Source organism: Emydura macquarii, unplaced genomic scaffold (genome assembly GCF_026122565.2).
Source record: "Emydura macquarii macquarii isolate MOO-44397 ecotype Brisbane River unplaced genomic scaffold, CSIRO-AGI_Emac_v2 contig_71, whole genome shotgun sequence".
Lineage (NCBI taxonomy): Eukaryota > Metazoa > Chordata > Testudines > Chelidae > Emydura > Emydura macquarii.
Window position 1 is genome coordinate 584766 of NW_027130208.1, and position 23140 is coordinate 607905.

General features: G+C 50.3%; 1 protein-coding gene across 6 annotated transcripts in view; it reads left to right on the top strand.

Moving 5' to 3' along the window:
* Positions 1–23140, top strand: part of MTMR14 (myotubularin related protein 14) — a 57992-nt gene that overhangs the window by 27724 nt on the left and 7128 nt on the right. For 3 of the 6 annotated variants that reach the window (XM_067540572.1, XM_067540536.1, XM_067540553.1), the window contains exons 10-17: positions 3398–3464; positions 4688–4773; positions 5167–5243; positions 5545–5581; positions 6412–6482; positions 7420–7469; positions 7693–7831; positions 11120–11296. In XM_067540572.1, coding sequence (XP_067396673.1) covers positions 3398–3464; positions 4688–4773; positions 5167–5243; positions 5545–5581; positions 6412–6482; positions 7420–7469; positions 7693–7831; positions 11120–11296 — 704 coding nt within the window. Of the gene's footprint in view, positions 1–3397; positions 3465–4687; positions 4774–5166; positions 5244–5544; positions 5582–6411; positions 6483–7419; positions 7470–7692; positions 7832–11119; positions 11297–17035; positions 17254–20918; positions 21424–23140 lie in introns of those variants that run through there. The other 3 variants (XM_067540563.1, XM_067540581.1, XM_067540545.1) reach the window with 3 other exon arrangements.

Sequence of the window (23140 nt, forward strand, 5' to 3'; positions counted from 1 at the left end):
GCTGGCCTGTGGGGAGACAGCAAAATGGCTGCCTATCTTCTAGCTGGGTTCAGAATCCCCAGAGACATAGACCATTCCATTCTAAACCGGGCCCCATTTTGTTACTGTCCCTCACACCTGCTAACCGGGCTCTTCTTGGATTTGAATACAACATCCCTCAGTTTCAAAGTAGCCAAATAGTAGCTGCAGTAAATTACCCAGCCCCAGCTATCCAGTACTAGATTGTGTAGCTCCGAGGGCGGGTTTGTGGAGTTACCTTCCACATCCGGGCCTCCAGAGAAGGGTCCCCATTTGACTGATTGCTGAAGTGATGACCCATCGTGCTCCATAGCAGGCCCCAGGAAGGGTGCCTGGAGGTGTGATTGATGAGTGTACCAGTGGCCGCTCTTGCACGGGAATGGCCTGTGAAGATGGTGTGTGTACAAATGATGGTTTGTAAAATACAGACCCCAGTATCACATCTGGCAGAGCCAGCATTTCGTTCTATTCTATTGCTACCTCACCAACAAAAAGGTCAGTAAATGCCTAGAATTGCACACACGCACACCCTGCAGCTCTTGCTAGACACTTGCAGAAGTAGTGTGCCTTCAGTGGCATTTTTAGATAGATTTCCTTTGCTGCTGAAAGATTATCAGCAAGGGCTTCTTTCCTTCTCCACTTCACATAGCCAGGTGAGTCAGGTGCCCTTCTTTCAGACCTAGCCTGTGCGGGCAGGAAAATGGAGAGCTCTTTAGCTGGCCGCATGTGCTCACCTCATTCACTACTGCAGCAGCGTCGTGAATTACAGCTGAGGCTCCCGCTGCCTCCTTAGCCTTGCAGTTTCCACACCGCATGAGGGTGCAGCAGTACCACAGGGGCTGCTGCTTGATGCCAGCAGGCTCTTCCCCTTCGCTTCCTGACGTGTGCTGGGTCCTTCCTCTCTCCGGCAAATTGGAGTGCTGAAGCACCTGGCACACTCCGTCCTCCATGGCTCTCCCAGCCCCTCAGAGTGGGTGCCATTATTCGCCAGAGGATCAGCAACTGTTACACTTCTGCAATAAACAGCAGGATTGTATTCAGGGGACAAGGCAGTATGCCGCGTTTATTATTAATACGAAAAGTATTTGAAAAAGCAATTGACACACAGACACACACACACAGAGAGAGAGAGTGAGAGAGAGAGTTCTGCAGGCGGGATATAATTACCAGGCTCTTGTGTTGCTCGAGCTGAATCACTGGCCAAGTGACTCAGACACGAGGATGGAGCCAGGCTCTTTGGGGTTTGCAGAACAAGCCCAAAGTCCAGGGTTGTTTTTTTTATTTTTATACTTATTTATTTGTATTCAGGTTGATGGATTTTGCTATGTCAGATAGGGGGTTTTTGTTTAATGTCGTTGTTAATTATGTTTGATATTGCAAGTGAGACAGCTTTTTATTGTTTTTTTATTTTTGTTTTATATTTGGTTTTGGTTTTGGGTGGTAACTTTTTTGTTTTTGGGGGTTATTTTGATTTTCAGCCATCTGGGCTGTAAAGGTTTTTAAACAAAAGCAATTTCTTTCTCTCCTGCCCTTGGAGGCTGAGAACCATTACCTCAGCAGTTACTTCCTCGCCATTTTATTTTAGCAGACTCAAACTGCATTCACTTTTCATTTATACTTACTAAAAATTATTACATCCTTATCCTATTACATTGGTACATTATCTTATACTTGTTTACTAACATCATAAAATCCTTATACTTACACCAATTTTATTAATACCAGTTTTACTAAGAGGAAATAAAAGAAATCTTATTTGCCCTTTTATTGCTCCATGATTTACACATCAACCGCATTCCTGATATGCATTGGGCACTTTCCTTCACTTGTAAATTATTACAATTAGATTTCAGGATGTTCCCAAACATTCATACCTAGATGTTTACAAACAGGGCCCCAATGTGTCATAAATGTTACATCACAAAATGTTTAGGCAGGATGTTCCCACTCATATGTTCAAGCCATCAGTTCTCATAGTGGAGCCTGGGGTGACATGAACAAACAATCAGTGTGTCCGGAACATCCCTATTTATAATGCCTAGTTTTGCTCTTTTTTAGAGTGAGGATTAACTCCTAAGCTTCAGATACGTAACCATGGTCCGGGCCTGCTCTGGTTCAGGCCTACATCACAGTGCTGCGGCCTACACAACGAAAATATTAAAATACCAACATTAACAACAGACCAGCAGTCTGAATGCACAGATCTGCTGCAGCACAGCCTGCTTTATTCAGCAGATAGCTGGGCAGTCAGAAGAACTTTGGGACTCTCACCCCATGGCCCCAGACAAGATGGGGGGGTGGGGAGGAGCAGGCAGATGAAAGACCTACCCTAAAATGGTGGAAGGACATGTGCTCCTGCCTCCTAGGCATATGTTGTATCCCTTTTCCCCAGCCTCATCTGTTTCTCTGCAGACGGTAGGCTTTGCTGGGCAGGGCATGTGTCTCTGTATGCCTGACCGTCACTGAGTGCTTTCGGGCACTCTTGCAGAGTTCTGTCCTGCTGGAGCAGGGCTGAGAGGAGACTCCTTTCATTTGAGGGTAATGGGGCGGACTGAAATGCTTGGCTGCCTGCTCCCTCCATGCCTGCCCAAATGCGGTCTTGTTGGGGCAGAGTGCCGGTGCTGAGGAAGCAGTGCACTCAGGCCAGCCCCCTCAGTCAGTCATCTCTCGATGGCCAGATGCTGATGTGTGTGATGGTGCTAATAGGACACCGGAAGGGAGGTCAGATATCTGCGTCCCGGGTCCCGTTTAGCATTTGAGCTCTCTGGATGTAGACACCCTCCCGTGCTGCGTCTGGGAATGACGCAGCTACAGAAGTCTGTCACCTGTCTGTGGGGCAGTGCTCTCTGTGGGTTTCTGAGCCTTCCAGACAGACCACTCCAGTGACAGGTGGATGGGCTCCTCACCTCGCGCTCTGCATCATGCTGCATCTGTAACACGAGCGGTTCCTTACACAGTTTGGGTTTTGTAGAAGGGGTTGGCACGCGGCAGGATGCTCGCTGGCTCTGTGTGGTCGTTATGTACACACTGTGATGCAGACCTTCTGCTGAGCTATCCTTGTATTTCCTATGCAGCTTGGCCCACCCAGCGAAACGGATTCTGGGTCCTCCCTTGAGTTCTCTGAAGTTTTAACAACCTGCTGAGGAAGTCCTGTGAACAGCAGGAATTGTTCTTTCTCCGGACCCTTGCCTCACTCTTTGCCTGGTCATCAAGGTCTTCTGGAGTGCTCAGTGGACACACGAGGGCTATTAGCATGTCAGTGGGGGGAGAGGACGCGGGGTCATTTTAGCTCTAGTGCCCTCCTCCCACATCCAGCAGTGCTAGAGGAATGCCGAGTGCACTGAATTGCATGTCTGTCCTCCCCTCTTCTTCTCCACAGAGCTGGGACCTGGTGCAACAAACGCAGAACTACCTAAAGCTGCTGATCTCCATCATCAATGGTGACGGTGAGGTTCACTCCTTTTCTTCCCTCCCAGCTGGCTCTGGGGCCAGAGCATACTTGCTTTCTCACGGATGTTAACACTAACACTGGCCAGATCTGAGTGCAGCGTACGTTCCCGTGTAAAGAATGTGACTCCTCTTTTTCTGCCCATCATGGGGTGAGGGCCTGGGACTTCAGTACTCAAAGGCGAGTCCTGTTACCCAGGAAAAAATGCCAACCCCTGCAAGAGGTCTCTCCTCCCCCACTGGCAGGGGGCTGATTACCACAGGTGATGTTTAAAATAACATTTTCTGAGGTCCAAAGTCCCATTTTTCCCCAAACTGACTTAAAGCCTGACTCTGTGTCTCACTGATGCAATGAGGTGGGCTCCTAAGTCACTGAGGTGCTTTCAAAAAATGTACTCCAAGACCGGAGTTTGTAGAAGCTGAAGGGAAAAACCTGCTGTTCCAGGCTTGCCTGCTCTTGCCCAGCACTTGCGGGGGGATTTTCTCTGAATTTGGCCTCAGAAGGTGCTCCCTAAGGGTCTCCTTTTGTCTGTTTTTGTTTTCATTGTCATCCTCTTTTTACCAGCCCCTTCAGCTCTGAGCTGTAAATCTAGGGCAGTGTCAGACACTACGTCCATACACGTGCAGTGTTCTATCCATCAGATCTCTACTGGCTTCTCCTGGGCTGGGCGGGTGCCATGGGTGACCTAGTAACAGCTGAATTTGTGGCACGTTGTGTGCTGCTGTTGCATCTGATAGTGCCCCGGGAATGCTCTGTATGGTGGTTCTTGGCCACCTGCCTGTGGAGTTGTCATCACATCTCGGGGGCAATAGGGAACCTGCTGTTCTTGGAGCTGAGCTCTGGCTCATTCAGACCCCTCTATTAGGGCTGGCTCTTTGATTGGTGAGGGCTAGACAGTTGTGGAAGGGGAGGTGCTATGGGGCAGCTTTAAGCTGTGGCAGAGATTCCTTATTCCAAGCAGCTGGGGAGACTCGGGTTTCAATAGCTCGGCTCGACTTGCTAAATCCATGACATTCCAAGTTCTTCATTCTGGAGACTGTCCTCTCCCTGAGGATGTTCCAGCTAGTAAGGCCCACTGTGTTCCCTCTTCCCTCCCCCGCAAACCAGCGCTCGGTGCTGCAGGTGGGTGGCATGTGTGGTGAATCACCGATACATTGCAAATAACACGCTCCATTCTTCTTACAAAGCTCTCTCTCCCTTTCCTTCTTGCCCCTGGAGCAGATGACAGCGGGCTCCTGGTACACTGTATATCCGGCTGGGATCGAACACCTCTCTTCATTGCCCTCCTGCGCCTCTCCTTGTGGGCCGTGAGTACAAAACGGACCTGCTGCGCCTCTCGGGAACTGGCCGTTGGGGAATGGCTGCGCAGCCATGTGACCAAAAGAGAGTGAAGAGCAGTCACTGTTCCTGGCTTCCACAGTGGCATTTGGGGAAGGATGTGGGAATAGAGCCTGGCACGCTGTCCTGTAAGGAGGCGCAGCAATACCAGGGGCAAGTTAAGGCACGTGCAGCTCTGCAATAGGGCTGCATCTGCACTTGCTTTGTATGTGAGATGCCATGTGTTGTAACGGAGATGGTGGCTGGAGGTGGGGCGGAGCGGGCTGGACGTCTGCCTTTGTGGTGCTGGGAGAAGCTCCTTGGCATGGCGGGCTGTCTCCACAGTGCTTCCTGCCTGAGGTTCCCTCCTCTTTCCTTTCCAGGATGGGCTTATCCATGCATCCCTGGAGCCTGCTGAGATTCTTTACCTGACAGTGGCCTATGACTGGTTCCTTTTTGGGTAGGAGCATTGGGGTTCTCTGAGGTGTGCGTACGCTGCCGGGATGGGCAAGCCCTCTGCAGGGCCCCCTCATGGTCCCCTGTTTGGATTGAGGTGATTGTGGAGAGGTGATGGCTTTCCCCAGCGGGATTTGGCATATCTCCTGCTCTGAGCTGCTTGCTGCCTTTCTGGGCTGGGAGGGGCTTGTGCAGGTTCTACCTGGCGCCTAAGGCTGCAGCTGTGCCTGACAGCTCATGGCTGGCGCTTTACTGCTTGTTCTGGTTCCTAGTTTGTGATCTCCTTTCCCTGGCTCTCTCTCCAGGCACATGTTGGTTGATCGGCTCAGTAAAGGAGAAGAGGTGAGTGTCCCTCTAGGAGGCGGTAGGTGAACGGTGCCTGAGTGCAGCACTCTACCCACTAGGCATCAGTCTCCGAGTAGCAGCAGTCTTTGCTGCTCAGAGTCTCGTTGAACTGGCTGGCCACCCATTGTGTCCATGGGTTAGGACTGTACCTTGCATCTGCGCGTTCCTCATTTCCAAGAAAGAATGTTGTCCGGGGCACAAGGGCTACAGCTGGGTGGGTTAGATCTTGTCATCCCGAAGTGTCCCCGTCAGTGCTGTTAGTACTGCTGGCTAGCTTTCAGAGCTGTGGGTGATGCACCACAGTGCTGGGACTTAGGATCCTTGCAGACAAGCTGTCCTGTTGCTGTCATTCTGGCGAGAGACACTTGTGCAGGGGAATGGGAGTTGCATGTGGCCCAGCCGGATCAGAGAGAAGTCTGTACTGTGAAGTGTGATGTTGGGAAGGTCACTGCGCTCCTGAGTGTCCCTAGTCTTGGCAAGCTGCTGCTGGGTGACCCTCGCCCTAGGGTGCTGTCCCTTTTCCGTTTGGGGTGGCATGTGTGAAGGTCCTTGGTTAGGAGCTTCCTAGCATGTGCTTTCCCAGTTGGCCCCTTGGCCAGGGTGAAGGGTGGTGGTAACACACTGTGGGGTCTCCCCCACTCGTATCCAGGGCAAACCAGCAGAGGACTGTGAAACAAGAGGCCCAAAACTTCCCTGGGGCTAATCTTGGACTCTTTGGTGGTAGCTGCAGATGCATTGCTGCTCCCCCTTCCCGCCCCCCAGTAAAGTCAGAGGCTGCAGCCCCTGCCGATTTTTCTCAAGCTTCTCTTCTCTCTTCCTTTGCTCAGATTTTCTTTTTCTGCTTCAATTTTCTGAAGCACATCACCTCCGAGGAGTTCTCTGCTGTGAAAATGCAGAGGTAAGGAGCTTGCGCCGGCTGCTGCATGGACTACAGAGCCAAGCAACTCGTTAGTGCTGTTACTATGGGGAGATGGAAGCCCTTGTGTCCTGGCCCAATTTCCCTTAATTTATTCTGCACTCAGAAGGCTGAGAAATGGGGCCAAGGCTTGTGCGCACGTCACACTCTGAAAAGCTGCCCAGGCTGAAATGTGCTCTCCACTTAATGAAGCGTCTGTGAGTTCCATTAGCATGGATGTGCCTATGGCCGTGAGGGCTCTGACTCGCCCCGGCTGGCTGCGCAGCAAGTCCCATCATGTGTGCTGGAAGAGAAGGGCTCGAGGAGGCTGCTGTGCCTGAATAGAGATGGCGAACTGTAGCCCCTCGGTGCGTAGGGATGGCAGAATCCAACCCCTCCCTGGAGGAGGCTTCTAACAGCTTTAAGGACGTGAACCTCTGTCTAGGGTCCTGCTGTGTGGCTGCAGACACAGAGCTCTCTCCTCCCTTCCCAGCCCAGCTAGTAGTGGAGGCAGAAGCACCTCAGTTACCATCGTCCCAGCCAGTGACTCTGCTCTGTGTTTGCTCCTCTTTCATCGCTTTCCCTGCCTTGGAGGGGGCATGCTAAGGACACACAGCACCTTGGGGTATCTGGCCAGACACCAGTTCTGTAGTGTGGAAGGAAAGCAGAGGGCTAAGCTCATTTCTCTTTGCCGTCTTTCACTGCCATAACAGAAAGTGTAGGGCAGAGTGCACGTGGGCTGGGGATCCTGGTGCAGGCTCCGTTAGTGCTCAGGGATCCCTAAACTGCACTGTCCCCTCTTCTCTGGCCTGGCCTGGCAGGGCGGCAGCAGACGTTGCTGTGGTTCTGATCCTGGGTGAGCCCGGAGGGTCCAGCTGGGGTGAGATCCGTCACGGACGTGGGCCTTGCTGTGGGTAACCGTTTCCTTTTTCTCCCCTAGAAGGAAGAGCCTACTGCCTGGTTTTAGTGTGGAAGAGATCTGCATGCTAAGTGAGTGATGTCCTTCCCTGGCTGCTAGTAAAGAGCCCCCGGGGCTGAATGGGGTTTGGGTGTCACCCGCCAGCCATGGGCTGTGTCCTTTGCTGTCTCTACTTCACATGCATAAAGCCCTAGGGCAACAGAAGAGGGTGGCGGTAGAAACCTAGAAGGGGACGTATGCGAATCAAAGGCTTCCTAAGCTTGTATTCAGTCTGCGCCTGTCTTCTTCTTCCAGAGCAGAGGGATCGGGGCAGCACCACGAGTCTGAGCAGTGACTTCTCCCTCGTGATGGAGAGTTCACCCGGAGCAACTGGGAGCTTCACCTATGAGGCTGTGGAGCTGATGCCAGCTGGAGCACAGGCCCAGGCAGCTTGGTGAGAAGCTATTCTGGAGCATGAGCCACACAAGCCTGGCCAGGGCCTAGCAGGCAGGGGCAGATTCAAGGGGTTGCCTTAATCAGCATTCAGAAGGCAGCATATTGACCAGGGAGTTCCCCGTCCCCTTGCCAAGTGCGTGCTCACATGCCTCAGAGCTGCAGGTCAGTATGCCCCAACGGGTCCACTCCTGGAGTGGCCTTCCTACTTCCATTCGTGACTCTGCGTCTCCTAGGGAGTTGGGTGAAGAATGGTCACTCCAAAAGCAAGACTTCTTGGAGAAGCCTTCCCTCCCATGCACCCAGCTGGCGTCTCCACACCCCAGAGGGGGTGGAGGTAGAGGTTAACCCTGTAAGGTAGGCAGCCCACACTAATAGCACGCCACTGTAAAGCCAAGTATCTGGCCTGTGGGCTGAAGCTGGCTGGGATGTTGCTCAGGGCTCTTCTGGAGATGGCTCCAAAATAGATCATAGACCCCTCAATGCTTCTCCTTATGACAAAGGTGACGTGAGAAACTCTCCCCTGGTCTGGTTACCCATGAGGCAGATCTGACGCCCCAGTGGTGCAGATGGGGTCAGAGGAGGAAAGGGTGTATCTGGCAGGCTCACTCTGGTAGGAGCAGCTTTCTGCTCCTTAGAGAGCTTGGCAGTAGAACTGGGTTTGGGGATTTCAGAGCCTTTCTCTGGGGTTGCCCCTCTCAGTTTAATTTTTTTCTCTCCTCTCCCTAAACGCAAGCACTGATGCTATTTTATCCCACAATTATTTTAAATTAAATCTGGGCTGTGCTTGGAGGCAGCTGGAAATCCTCTGGGTGAGAGTAACCTGCGGCATGCCTCCCTAATGCATTGTGCAGTGACATTTTTAGAGAACAAGCGGGACCTCGAGAGCAGAGATGAGAAGCCTGAAACAGCGCACTTGCTTACCTGACCTAGTGCAGGGTCACCTCTAACACAGGTGACTGCCAGTCCACCGAGAACTGACTGAAAGAAGCACAGAGCAGCCTCTCACCCCGGGCGCATTGGCTGCGTAGTTGGAAGTGTGTGTTTCCGCTCTGGGCAATGGTCATTACTACATAGGACCTACAGCAGTAGGTAAATAGCATAGATCCTCTCCCAGGAGCTTCCTGCCTAGGAAAACCCTGGGCTAGCCAGAATGCACTGGGAAGGCCAGCTGCTGTTCTTGTGGGGTTGACTCAGTGATGGTCTCTCTAACACTTCACTCACTGGCTGGACGCCGGGGGGCTGGGTTGTTGCTATGGGTGCCAAATTCTTCCACGTTCTTGTGTTCCACCAAAAGCACAGGCACTTCTTGCTTAGCCATAAATTGAGATCCCTGTGGGTTACTCAGGGAGGCGTGTTGGAAGACATGGCGACATGCGGTCAGTAACACTTTGTTAGCAGCTGAGGTGTTGGACCTCTGAGGCCTGGTCTACACTAAATAGTTAGCTCAACATAACTATGTTGCTGAGAGGTGTGAAAAAACTGAGCACTGTAGCTACGCCCACCCAACCCCCGTGTAGACACAGCAAGGTTGACAGAAGATTGCTTTTGTCAACTAGCTACCAGTTCTCAGGGAGCTGGAGTTCCTCCAGTGATGGAAAACCCCTATGTGGCTGCAGTGTGTGCTCTGTGGCACCTCTGCTGTGCCGCTGTAGCCCCATGGTGTAGACAAGCCCATAGGGTGGGCATAGAACCACAGTCAGAAGGGACCGCAAGGATCATCGAGGCTAAGCCCTGCCAAGGGACAGGATTTGTTGTATCTAAACCCACCAAGACAGGTGGTTGCCCAGCCTCCTTCTGAAAATCTCCAGCGAAGGAGCTTCCACAACGGCTCGAAGCCGTCTGTTCCCTTGTCTGACTGGGCTTCCCCTTAGCAAGGTTTTCCTGAGGTTTGATCTGCTATGCTCTAGTTTCCCTTCAAAAAGTGAAGGGGAGCCATGATGTACAAAGAGCTGAGTTTTAGCTGCCTGAGCTTCTGGTCTCTCCTAAAGCCAGGGTGGCCGCACCGGCTTTTAGGAGCACTCTCTTCTCCTTCATTTCTCTCTCTGCCCAAGTTCTTGTGGCCATATTGGGCATTTCATTCACTCTGAAGGTCACACTGAGGACAATACTGCCGTCCCAACGTGAGTGGAAAGGCTAGGGAGGGCTTTAGCCAAATTCTTGTGGTTTGGGAGAACGGAGCTGGTGCTTTTCCAAGATAATCCTGGGTATCTGAGGATTCACTTGCCAGGCTGGGGGAAAACCAGTTCAAAGCTCTCACTCACTTGGCAGGCATCTGGGAAGCAGCAATGGCTGAAAGCCATGAGGTGATGATGGGCAGCTAACAACAGGAATTTAGAAGAGGCCAATGCAGTTTTGAGCTGTCAGTACAGAGGCATCCCTTCAAAGAGGGAAGTACTGGGGCTCTGGAGCTGGGAGGTGGCTGCACCCTTTCAGGTTGGGGCCCATATTGTCAGAAATATGGCAAACGGAGGCATTTCAGAGCACAGTAACAGCGTGATCAGAGGCCTGGCACGACTGTCTGACTTGTCAGGGAAGATTGAAGGGACACACGCGTTCTGTCCCTTCAGACCCACAGCCTTGCCTTGCTGTTTACCCAGGTTTAGTCACCTGGGTGTGTGCATTGCATTTAACCCCCTACAGCTGGCCTGTGTCAGCCGACTCTGCCTCTCGGCGCAGTAAAATTGCAGCATAGAAGTTTGGGCTTCAGCTGGAGCCCAAACTCTGGGACCCCAGGAGGAGGAGGGTCCCCAAGCCCAAATGTCTGCAGCTCAGTTTTACAGCCCCGCAGCCCAAGTTGGCTGACACAGGCCAGTTGGGAGGTAATTGCAGAGCAGACATACTGTTAATGAGAGCACAGCACACGTCTCTTGGTATTCACTAGAGATTCCAATCAGACTAGGGCGTCCTCTTTCCCCAGAGATGTGCTGGGCTTCCTGTTGCTTGGAGCACTGTAAAATTAGATGGGACAAAACATTTGAATGTGCACGTCTGGGCCAGTCATGCCCTGGCCCCCAGGGGACGGACGATATGCCACATTGCTCCCTCCCATCGTACGTGATGAACTCCAGAAGTGTGAGCTGGCTGAGTGGGGGCCAGAGGTCAGCAGGTGCTAAGGGGCAGGGCATGTCTGTCTGGCAGACCCTGCTGCTGCAGTTACACTGGAATAAGACGTTCTCTGCTGAATGAGGCAGCAGGGCTCAGCGGGAGGAATCTCTGCTCTGCCATGGAATGGCTTTTTGCATGTGGGGAAGCTGACTTCTCACTCCCATCTCCTGTTGTCCTGCAGGAGGAAGACCCGCACATCATCTCCACAAACCGTGCTCTGGAGCCGGACACCACAGTCTGAAGACAGATCGCCTTACCAGGGGATGACTGAAGCAAAGTCCTCCAGCTCATCCTCATCAAACCATTCTGACACCTTCCTGAGGGTTGGAAGCAGCCCATTGGAGGTCCCAAAATCCAGGTGAGATGCACCAAAGAAGACCATTTCTTAGTAAAATGAATGCATATATAGAGAGAGACAGCTGCATTCATGCTGCTCTGAAGACCTAGAGTGCAGCGGAGTCAGAGATTTAAGGTCAGGAGGGGCTATTATTTGTATAACACAGGCCACAGAATTGCTCCCAGTGATTCTTGCATCAGTATATATGCACAAATAAACTAACTCCCCTGAGCACAGCTGGTGCTGGCAGTCCCACCTGACACTGACTGCACTCTGCTCTCAGACATGTCAATGCAGTCAGTACAAGGTCTCCAGTATTGTTCCATCCTGCAGGCTCAGACCTTCTGGTGCAGAAGATGAGCTTGGTGCTCGGAAGTGAATATAACTAGGTGCCCAGGAGACGTGAAGTGAAGTGTGTTATGGAAGAGGTGGAACTGCTCTCACTGAACAGCACCCATTTCCATCTGAGTCTGGTCCCGAACCACTGACACCTCTGGCATTGGTGGGTCTAAAGCACTGGGCACCAATGGCAGAGGACGATGTAACTGCTAAGAACAGGCAGTGAGGATTGCACAGTGCATGGGCTCTGAGCCTACACTTCGGGCTGCACTTCTCCACAGCGCAGGTGGGGCTTGGTGAGAAAACAGGGAAGGCTTGAGATTAGCCAGGACATAATCTGGGGTAAAACCTAGTGAGTTGCTGTCCATAACGAAAGGCATTCCAGCAGCCTCTGGAGTCTGATCATTTTTGCCTTTCCTCAGCATCAGTGAGCTGGGTACTTGGGAGACAAAGTATGTGGAGCTGGGTCTGGAGAGAAGGAGCCTGAAGATAAGGCTCTGTGTGTTGAGTATTCCTGCGCAGCGCAGAATTAATGTGCCCTGCAGAATTCTATTTTTTCCCCATAGAATTTGTGATTTCCTTTTGGTGGAAATCACAAATTTCAGCCCTGCACGCAGCAGGCTCAGGCTGTCAGCCGGAGCCCCCACCACACACTATTTCCTGAAATTCTTTTTTCCGTCCATTTTGTTGCAAACATACTTGCTGATGGGTATTTTGAAATAAATTACCAAAATAATGGTAACTATTATTCTGACACATACATTTTGCAGAATTTTAAAATATTGTGCACAGAAGTTTTAATTTTTTTGACACAGAATGCCCCCATTGAGGGCCTAATAAGAGAGAAGATGTTGGTAAACCCTTGTTCACTGTGACCTGCTTGTAAGCAAGGTCTGGGGTTTCCTATCGAGTTATCACTGGTGACTCCCATCACAACAGCCACCATTTAAATTTTATTAACCTCTCATCAAATACAGAGAAACAGAAGGAAAACAGTTAGAGCTTTTCATTTTAATTGGCTTGTTTAAGTTTCCTTTATTCTCTTTATCTGTATGGAGTCTCTGTCCCAGAGAAAAATCACTAAGAGTCTTCTTAGATTGTATTCAGTACCCTCTCTGTGAGGAGTGCATTTAGATTGTCTTGAGCCGCTGCTGCTGCTGCCGCTGTTTTGTCTCACAATGAACAGGATCAGACTCCGGGAAGATAATTGCCCAGAGGGAGAGAAAAATAGCAAAGTGAAACGCAGCTTCTTTCTCTTGATGGCTGCTTTTACTTGCAAGCTCATGCTGGAGAAACGTAGACCAGCATAGATGACCTTATTAGCCACTCGTTGACCTGTTACCAGTGTTTGGACTGGTTAAATGTCTCTCCAGTCACAGGCTCCCAGTGCTGTCGTAAAAGGGGGGCTGTCCTGGGAGCTCAGCCAGATTTTTTGCCTCTGTCTTATATGAGGGGAAAGAAGAGAAACAAGGGGGGGGGGAACAGGAAAAATGACCTGCCAGGGAGGGGGTGACAGCAGGAAGCCAAGGCTCACATGGCAGCGTTCAAGATTTAGCAGAAGCCAGTGCCGTCAATGCCATCTTGTCCCTCTCTGGCTCTCTTTGGTCAGGACGCCTTTCGTGGTTGTGAGGAACACCCCAGAGTGTCATGCTGGATTCTGGGCTCCCAAGCGATGCAGGGGAGAGGCAGTAGCAGCCATTACGAGAAATCTGGTTCCGCCCACTCCCTAGGCTTTGCTGGTGGCTCTTGCCCTGATAAACAATGCCCTGGAAGGGTGGCATTAACTGCGACCAAGCAGAAACACCCCTAGATTGCAAGTGTGACATTCCCTCCCATTGCTAGGCTCTTTCCGCTCGCTGTCACACTGCTCCATGACTTTACCAGGAGCCTTGAGAACCATTAGCACAGTCCTTCCGACGTAACAAATCCAGGTCAGCCCGGTCTGACTCCAGCTCTTTCATAATGGGCTGAGCTGGGCTCTTGGTCTGGGAATACAGGCTGCTGCACAACGGCGCTGGGTGGGGTGGACCTTGTAGCAGTGAATGATGGAGCCAGGAGGGCAGAGAAGAACATCAGGAATAAGGCAGAGGCCAACAAGTCAGCTGTGTGCAAACAGCTGGAGTCTGCCACTCCCCTGTTGGGCCGCAGCTTCAGCACAGAGCGCATTCAGCAGACACGTGCTTCCCGTGACGGGCTCATCACACTGATACAGAAGCAGCTTGGATTTCCTCTCCACCGCTGTGTGCTCAGAAGCTGGCTGTACACTCATGGCTGGGTGATCCCAGCGAAGGGGGTGCAGTTGGCAGGGCAGCAATTGCTCTCCAACCATTTGGTGCGGATCCATTTACACTTCTCTAGCTCACATGTGCCTGCTGGATCCAGCTACCCCTTGGTCCATACCCGGCCTTCCTTCTCCAGGGGTTGAGCTGATCCCCATGGCGCTATCTGGGAGCATGGTATAAATACAACCACCTCATTCAGAGACTGACAGGCTGGGGCCGTTTCCTTGTCCTGGATTCCATGAATAGGGTCTCTGCTTCTCCTAGGATAAGGCTGTGGAGTGGAGAGGATTTCATCACCCCACTCAGCACTGGGGTTGCCTCCTCTCTGGCTCCATCAATCCAGGCTCCATCTAGTCACGCATGGACTCCCTGGGGGTAGCTGGAGTTCTCCCACCGGAGGACAGGTGGGGTGGGGAACATAAATGTGAATACAGAACAGGCATTCTTATTATTTCTTATATAGCGTGTTTCATCAGGCAGTCTCCAAGTGCTTCTCAAAGCACAGTCTTTAGGGTCTTTACCCTTACAACACCCTCTGAGGTAAGAGCAGGCCGGCCGCCAGCAATTCCGGGCCCCAGGGCAGAACAGCCGATGGCCCCCAGCCCCCTAGAGAGGGAGAGCTGAGGTTTACAACCATGGGCTAGCTCCCCGCCTACACTCCACACCTACTCCATCCAGGCCCCGCCCCACCTCTGGCCCCACTCGCTGCTGCGTCCTTCCCCCCACCGCTCAGTCCCCCTCCTTTCTTCCCCCAGGCGGGGAGGACAGCAGGGCGGGTGAGCATGGGAAGAGGGATGCAGCAGCCGGGAGGCCAAGCAGGGAAGGGGATGTGGAAGAGAGGAGGGGGCAGAACGGGGGTAGGAGAGGGCCAAGAGGGATGGGGGAGAGTGGAGTGAGCAGGGGGTGGAGCTGGACTGTGGGCAGGGCTGTGGGCGGAAGAGGTGGGATGGGGAGCTAGCCTCCAAGTGAGCCTGAGCAGGAGAACATTTAGCCCCATTGTACAAAGGGGATTGGAGGCACAGAGAGGCTAAGTGACTTGCCCCAGCTCACAGGGGAATTGAACCCAGGTCTCCCCGGCCAGGCCAATGCCCTAACCACTGGCCTGTATCACTGTGCTGGAGGGAGAAGGGAAGCAAGGAGCAAGTCCTTTCCTGTGGCCCCTTGAGAACAGAGAATTCAGCAGCCTGACCTTTGGCTGAAAGCGGCTAGCGTCCACAGGTTGACCATGCCGTCTTTACAGCTGCAGGCTGGTTCCTGGGGAAGATCTAAGCCGAGGAAACAACTGCACTTAAGTGTCTAATCTCCGGCCATGTGGTCATGGCAACAAAACATTCAGACACTGCAGCAGCAGCAGGGGAGAAATGGCCTGTTCCCAGTGTGCCAACAGCCACTTCAGGCAGCTAATTTCTGTTGTGACATAGCATGTGCAGACAGGATGGAGAGCAGGCAGAGTCGTGGAGCAAGGGAAGGGCTGCCTCACACGGCTGGGGACCTAAAGGATGAACCTTTCGAGGTTCCCACTGGAGCCTCCTAGACGGAAACGTTGCACCTGGCCAGTATATGGGCTCCTGTAGGGGCTGGAGGTTTGCCCTGGAGCTTCTGTCATACTAAAGCTGTGATTAGTGGCCAGCGACCCAATCCAAAGGCAAATTCAGACATCAGGTCTCTGGTGACAGACGACCACATCTCTGCATGGTGTGTGTTTCTCAACTTGCTAGGCATAAATGTCTGTGAAGATGCCCTGGAATTATGTGACACGCCAGGCATGATGGTGTCTCCAAGTGAGTGCATTGCGTCCACAAAGTAACACAAGTTGCACCTGTACGTGGCTTGACGTGTAAATCCCGTGCCCTGAAGCATGTACGTCACCCCAGTTACGTGAGTGTGTTTGCATGGGGCACTAACTCGAGCACTCACATGCTGCCACTGGATTAGCAAACTGGATACGTTCTGCCTGAATGTGCTTTTGTTAAATCTCTTACCCAAAACCTGACGTGCTGTGCTCTCTTAAGAGGCAAGATGCTCCACGAATCAAACCCTGGGGTCTGCTAATGGCTGTGTAAAACCCTAGTCCTTTAAATGCAGAGGCAGCCAGTTCAGTAATGTGCTGTGAATGCAAAAAGCAAGACCACAGCGGGCGTGGCTACTCATCTGCATCTGTGGACACTGTGGTTGGTGACCATAATATGCTCTGTCCAGCCAGTATCTGAACATTTTTCTCACAGTTGCTTTGAGGTGCTCGGTAGCTAGAGGTTTTACCACATCTGTGCTGCACGTCTGTCAGTCTGTGTGTCCTAAAGGTGTCAGAAGCCAGGCCCAAAACTTGCCAGGAACAGGACTGATATAACTGACTGCAGAAGGAAATGAGTTCTTTTCCCAGAACTGGAGCTCTGAGTACACTACAGATGTACCTGTGGCTAAGTGTGTGAAGTTGCACGCAGCTGATGCTGCAAGTGTATTGTTGTGCTCATATAATATTGTGCTCTGGGATGCTAGTGCATTAACGAGATCATTCATGAGGTGGCTGAGATTTAGCCAGTATTGTAAATGCCACTTGCTGCCAAGAGCCACTTGCCAACTGTTTCCATACAGGATCTGGAAGGGGCAGCAAGACCCTGCCTGTCCGCACTGTAGTAACTTTAGAATCAGTGCTCCAGTCCAAGTTGTGTTCGTTTTAGCCTTTTAAAGAGCGTTCGTACTTCACATCTGACGTTGGTGACGCTTGCGCTAGTGTAAGTGTACAGCTGTGCAGAGAAATGCAGCCTCTTCTCCAAACGTCTTCTAATAGCCTGGATGAATGGCCTGTGAAGGGAGAGCAGAAAAAGGGTGAGAGGCAAGCATAGCACTTTTCTTGTTCACACTTCATACAGTGGAACTCTCCTTGGATGCTCCTCTACTGAAAGCATTGGCTCCCTGCGTGCAGGCAGAAGTCCGCATGCTCAGAAATCCAGATCGAGTGTTCTGTGGGAAAAGGTGTTGCATGGGGAGCAGTGACCTAATTACATGGAATCGTTTTAGGGTAGCAGTTGCTAGTTTGTGGCCTGCCTAGGGAACCAGCAGACTTAATAGTCCTCCTGCACTTGTGACAGCCTTCTCGTGGCTCTTTATATTTATATTTATGTCAATCTTGTCTCGCTAGCCCGTCTGATTTCTGGGGGATTCTCTTCCCACTCACGGTGGTCTGAGGCTCATTTTTATCCGAAGTTCCCCTCTCCTCCATCAGATGTTTGTGAGAAGGGTGCAGGACTGATGCAGATGCAGCTGTGACAGCAGAGAGCTGTGTGCCTCCCTACAAACAGCTCTGTTCCTACGCCAGCTAATCTGCTGCCCTCTTTAGACCCGAATCTCGGTTGTGTTGATGCGCATGCCTCAGTCTCCCCTATCCTGCTCTGTGGGGGCACACCACCATTGCCACTGCTTATGGCAGGGGCATGAGACCTGCAGGTCATCCCCTTCATGCCTGTAGTCTGGATGTGCTCTGCACTAGATCGGTAGTTCTCCTCTCGCTCTTTCCCAAGTGCTCTAGGAATTGAGTTCAGTTCTTTGACATACTTGATGTTGTGGAGACAGTTGAACCTGAATGGAATATTAAAATAAACGTGGGGCTATTGTACTCACCATTCACTTTCAGATTTCAAAAACTACTCTTGGTTTCAGTGCATCTGCCCCACCAAGAAGTAATAGAATCCAAGAATCTTGCTACAGAATTTAGGTCCAACTGAGTCTTCATTGTGCTACAGGTATTGTATCAGGTGACTGCCTGATACAAGAACAGCCATACGGGGTCAGATCAATGGTCCATCTAGCCCAGTATCCTGTCTTCTGAAGTGCCAGGTACTTCAGAAGGAATGAATAGAACAGGTAATCCTCAAATGATCCATCCCGTGAGCTATTCCCAGTCTCTGGCAAACAGCAATCCCGGCCTATCCTGACTAATATCCGCTGATGGACCTATCCACTATGAACTTAACTAATTATTTTTTGAGTCCCGTTTACAATCTTGGCCTTCACAACATCCTCTGGCAAGGAGTTTCACAGGTTGACTGTGCATTGTGTGAAGAAATGCTTCCTTTTGTTCGATGCAGCAATAACCTGCTGCCTATTAATTTCATTTGGTGAAATTTATGTTTTTATGTTATGAGAAGGAATAAATAACACTTCCTTATTTACTTTCTCCATACAAGTCATGATTTGATAGACCTCTATCATATCCCCCCTTAGTTGTCTCTTTTCCAAGCTGAAAAGTCCCAGTCTTATTAATCTCTCCTCATATGGAAGCTTTTCCGTACCCCTAATCGTTTTAGTTGCCCTTTTATGTATCTTTTCCAATTCCATTATATCTTTTTTGAGGTGGGGTGACCGGATCTGCACGCAGTATTCAAGATGTGGGCGTACCATGGATTTATAAAGAGGCAGTACGATATTTTCTGTCTTATTATCTATCCTTTTCCTAATGATTCCTAACATTGTTAGCTTTTTTGACAGCTGCTGCACATTGAGTGGATGTTTTCAGAGAACTATCTACAATGACTCCAAGATTGCTTTCTTGAGTGGTCACAGCTAACTTAGGCCCTATCATTTGATATGTATAGTTGGGATCATGTTTTCCAGTGTGCATTACTTTGCATTTCTCAACATTGAATTTCATCTGCCATTTTGTTGTCCAGTCACCCAGTTATGTGAGATCCCTTTGTAACTCTTCGCAGTCTGCTTTGGACTTCATTATCTTGAGTAGTTTTGTATCATCTGCAAATGTTGCCACCTCACTGTTTACCCCTTTTTCCAGATTATTTATGAATATGTTGAACAGCACTGACCATAAGCCCTTGCAGACCTGCAGTTCCACTCTCATTTCCCCTGCTCCCCGGGCTTCCCGTATTCTTCCCAACCCTGGGAAGGGTTAGGGAAGGGTTGGGGACACCACTATTTACCTCTCTACATTCTGAAAACTGACCTTTGTTTCCTACCTTTTAACCAATTACTGATCCAGGAGAGGACCTTCCCTCTTATCCCATGGCCACTTTGCTTAAGAACCTTTGATGAGAGACCTCATCAAAGGCTTTCTGAAAATAGAAGTGCACTATGTCCACTGGATCACCCTTGTCCACGTGCTTGTTGACCCCCCTCAAAGAATTCTAGTAGAGTGGTGAGGCATGACTTCCCTTTACAAAAACCTTGTTGACTCTTCCCCCAACAAATTGTATTCATTCCTGTGTCTGATAATTCTGTTCTGTACCATAGTTTCAATCAATTTGCCTGGTACTGAAGTTAGGCTTACTGGCCTGTAATTGCCGGGATTGCCTCAGGAGCCTTTTTTAAAAATTGGCATCACATTAGCTATCCTCCAGTCATCTGGTACAGAAGCTGATTTAATGATAGGTTACATACCACAGTTGTTAGTTCTTCAATTTCACATTTGAGTTCCTTCAGAACTCTTGGGTTGGTAATATCTGGTCATGGTGACTTACTGTTTAATGTATCAGGTTGTTCCAAAACCTCCAATGCTCCAGTGACCCCTCGATCTGGGACAGTTCCTCAGATTTGTCACCTACAAACAATGGCTCAGGTTTGAGAATCTCCCCTCACATCCTCAGCTGTGAAGACTGATGCAAAGATTCATTTAGTTTCTCCTCAATAACATTATTTTCCTTGAGTGCTCCTTCAGCATCTCGATCGTCCAGTGTATATTCCTTCTGAGCTAAAATATCAGTCTGGTATACTCATTCCTTACACCTGCTACCACCTCTCTTTAGTACACTTCAGTACTCTTTAGTATGCTTAATCAAGAAAGAATGGATTCCCTTACAGGGGGAGAGGATATTTGTAAAGTTCCTAGATGGAACATGGAGGCACAGAAAGCTGAGGCAGTTGGGAAGTAGACTGGGGTAAGAGGGGTTTCCAAAAGTTCAACTTTGGTCATTCCACCAAAAATCAAAAGGCCCTCATGGGATTGATTTCCAGGGCCCTTATGAGCTACAGCTGTGAAACTTGCTGCACTAAGGCATCCTGGATGGCTGATTACAGCTGGGAATAAACACTTGAAAGCCACTGTTTTGTTACCTAGGTCACCAAAAGATTAGTGTGGCAACTTACAAAAATGGTATAGCTGTCTTCCAAAAAGTGGCCATGTTTGGCTGGATAAAATAAGGCATGGGGCATCAATTATTTTTTGTCAAGGTCCAAATTTATGGTCTGTGTCCAGGCTCCAGAGAAAATAATAACAAAAAAAAAGAAAAAAAATGATGCTGATAAGTAAATAAAAAGATTTTGGGATCTGTTCAGAAGTGTCCGGCAGTCCAGATGTGGCCCGTGGTCTGCCTATTAACTACCCCTGAAATAAGGTATGCAGGTGTCACCATCTCTAACTGATTTTAGCCAAGAAAACTCTTGGAGAGGAACGATTGCTGTAGGTCTCACTGCTGATGGTCAGCCTACCCACAGGGCATGTTGCTCTCTGCTGGTTTTATTACACACATTCCTTTGATAAGGAAAGGATTTGGAGAACTGTTGTAATGGAGTTGTGATGCGCCATCCAGAGTATCCAGACCACACTTTGCCAAAAGCCAAACACACTCTCATGTGCAGTGTCTTCTTCAGAGAAATATCCAATTCCTGTAGCAATAGTTAGCAAAGGCACAAAATCTGCCCATTGCAGATGGAACCTCGACCTCAAACCTGATTGCAGTGTGCAGGGCTGGCTTTTTGACTGAGAGCTTCTGGGATGTCTAGGATCTGCTCTACAAGAAGAGAAATTGGTGTCCCTTGAACAGGAGATACTTGGTGTCTGGAGCTGCAGTCTACCTAGCCTAAAACCCCAGGGTTAAGCCACTGCTCTGACAATACTTGGGGGCCCGAGCCACTGTTTCTGTTTCAGCAGAACCATAATTCCTGTGCGGTAGGGGGACTTCCTGTCTGTCCTCTAGGACCGTTCCATTTTGATGTCTTTCCTCTGAAGTTCCATGTTTCTGTAGCAGCACAGTAATAGCCACATGTAATGGTAATAAGAGTCTTTCTTCTGGTAGATTAGCAGCAGATGAGCCTTCAGCTAAGCCTGGTGAAGTCCCCGACCTTAGCAAGCAGAAGAAAAAAGTTCAGATCCTGGAAGATGCAGCAGGAGTTGGGTGGGGGCACTGGGACAGGCCGAGTGGGCCATAAGGAGACTCCACGCCGCAGATCCAGTTCAAATTGTACTCCTCTCCCCTTTGTCCTTTCTGTTGTCTTTTTCCTCTTCAGCCTATAATCCCTCCTTTTAAGAACTCCCTAATAGAAGGGTTTTAGGCACATCCTTGCACCATTTGGATGCCTTTGGTCCCACACAAGACTAAATCTAAAAGAGCAAAGTGCTCCCTGGTGCATGTGTTTTGGACGTAAGGGTTCACACCCATGAGAAATCTGGCCCAGAATCTTCCTGGTTTGTTTCGGGTGGGCTGTGAGGGTCCATAGACGTGGAGCACCATTTTCCCCAGGAACATCCAAAGTCTTTGTGGGTACCTTGCTGTCATTCTGCTTGTCCCTCCCATTAGGCCTGAGTAGCACTGAAAGATGGCAGTGGCCTGGATAGAATCACATATACACGTGATATAACCACAGCTGCCAGGGCCTTAGCTCCTGGAGCTGCACAGACTGTTCAGAGAAGAGCCCCAAGAATGAGCACGGAAAACCCTGCCTGCCAGGGACACGTCAAAGCTCTGCCTATTCAGCTTACCGAAGAGAGGAGTTAAGAGGTGACTTGATCAGTCTACGTGGGGAGGAAGTGTCCATCTGATACTAGAGGGCTCTTCAGTATAGCAGACAAAAGCACACAATCCAATGGCTAGAAGTTGAAGTTAGCCAAATTCAGGCTTGAAATAAGGTGTAAATTTTTAAGTGACGGTGATTAACCTTACCACGCATTGTCACTGCTCCGATTGAAATCTGGTTCTCCACACGGCAGCATGCACAATCGCACGGTGGGTCTGCAGAGGCTCTGTGTTTATGGAACAAATTACTTAGGCAGGCGATAGTAATGTACAGTCGCCCCTGATTCTAGAGCATGTGTTACATTCCTGTCTGCATTCAAGTATTCTCTCTTCCCTCGGTCTCCAAATCCTGACTTCTCCTGCAGCTGTAATCATCTTCCCTCGAGGTGAACTGGCCTTCACCTAGCGACACCTGCAGAGCCCTCCTCTGTTGTGTTCCCTCTTCATGGCTGTGCTGACTTCGATGCACTGCCTCATTCATCTCTCTCTCCCCTGCCTTACTGACTACACGCTCTCTCGCTAGTTGGTGTCTCAAAGTCTGGTGGTCCCCTTCTCTTCTTTCTGTGCATTCACTCTCAGAGAACCAGAGAAGATGAGGGTTGGAAGAGACCTCAGGAGGTCACATCTAGTTCAACCCCCTGCTCAAAGCAGGAATAACCTCAGCTAAATCATCCCAGCCAGGGCTTTGTCAAGCCGCAGCTTAAAAACCTCTAAGGATGGAGATTCCACCAGCTCCCTGGGTAACCCATTCCAGTGCCTCACCGCCCTCCTCATCCCTTCTCCATCTGCTTCTTCTCAAACTCAACCTCTCCAAAATAGACCTCACCTTTCTGCCCAGTCTTTGTCCCCTGCTTTTCTCACCTCTCTCTGTTGGCAACTTGCAGCCCTTCTCACAACCCTGGTGTCCTTTCACTTGTCCCCTCTCCCCACAGCCAATTGCTATGTCCTCTTGCTGCTTTGTCTAGCTGTCAAATTCATCTCTCCTGCTCCTGCCTGTAGTGCCCTTTTGCATACCTTAGCTCCTGTAACCATCCTAGATCTGGCTCAGTGCCTCTGACTGCCCCTCTCAGACCCGCACATGGACAGCTGGTTTCCCCTTCCTCCCTCTTCTTTGAATTCCCATTGCTCTACTACCTCTTACTACAGTTTTGGCCTGACCATAAGCCCTTGCAGACCTGCAGTTCCACTCTCATTTCCCCTGCTCCCCGGGCTTCCCGTATTCTTCCCAACCCTCTCACTTGATTGCTCCCTCTCCCGGCTTTCAGCATGGTATGGTCCTCACCTGCCCAGCACCATCTCTTCCTTCAGATTCCTTTTTCTCTCGAGATCTATGGGGACTGAGTGTTACTGAATTGTGGCTCTGTGCATTACAAGCTCCTTGGGGCTTTGTAGTGGGATGTCCCTGTCATCTGTTTCAAAGCACCATGTCAGCATAGCCTGGGGGAGCAAACTGGCTTCATTATGTTTTTATCTCCAAAATGATGTGCCTGAGAGCCCCCCACCTG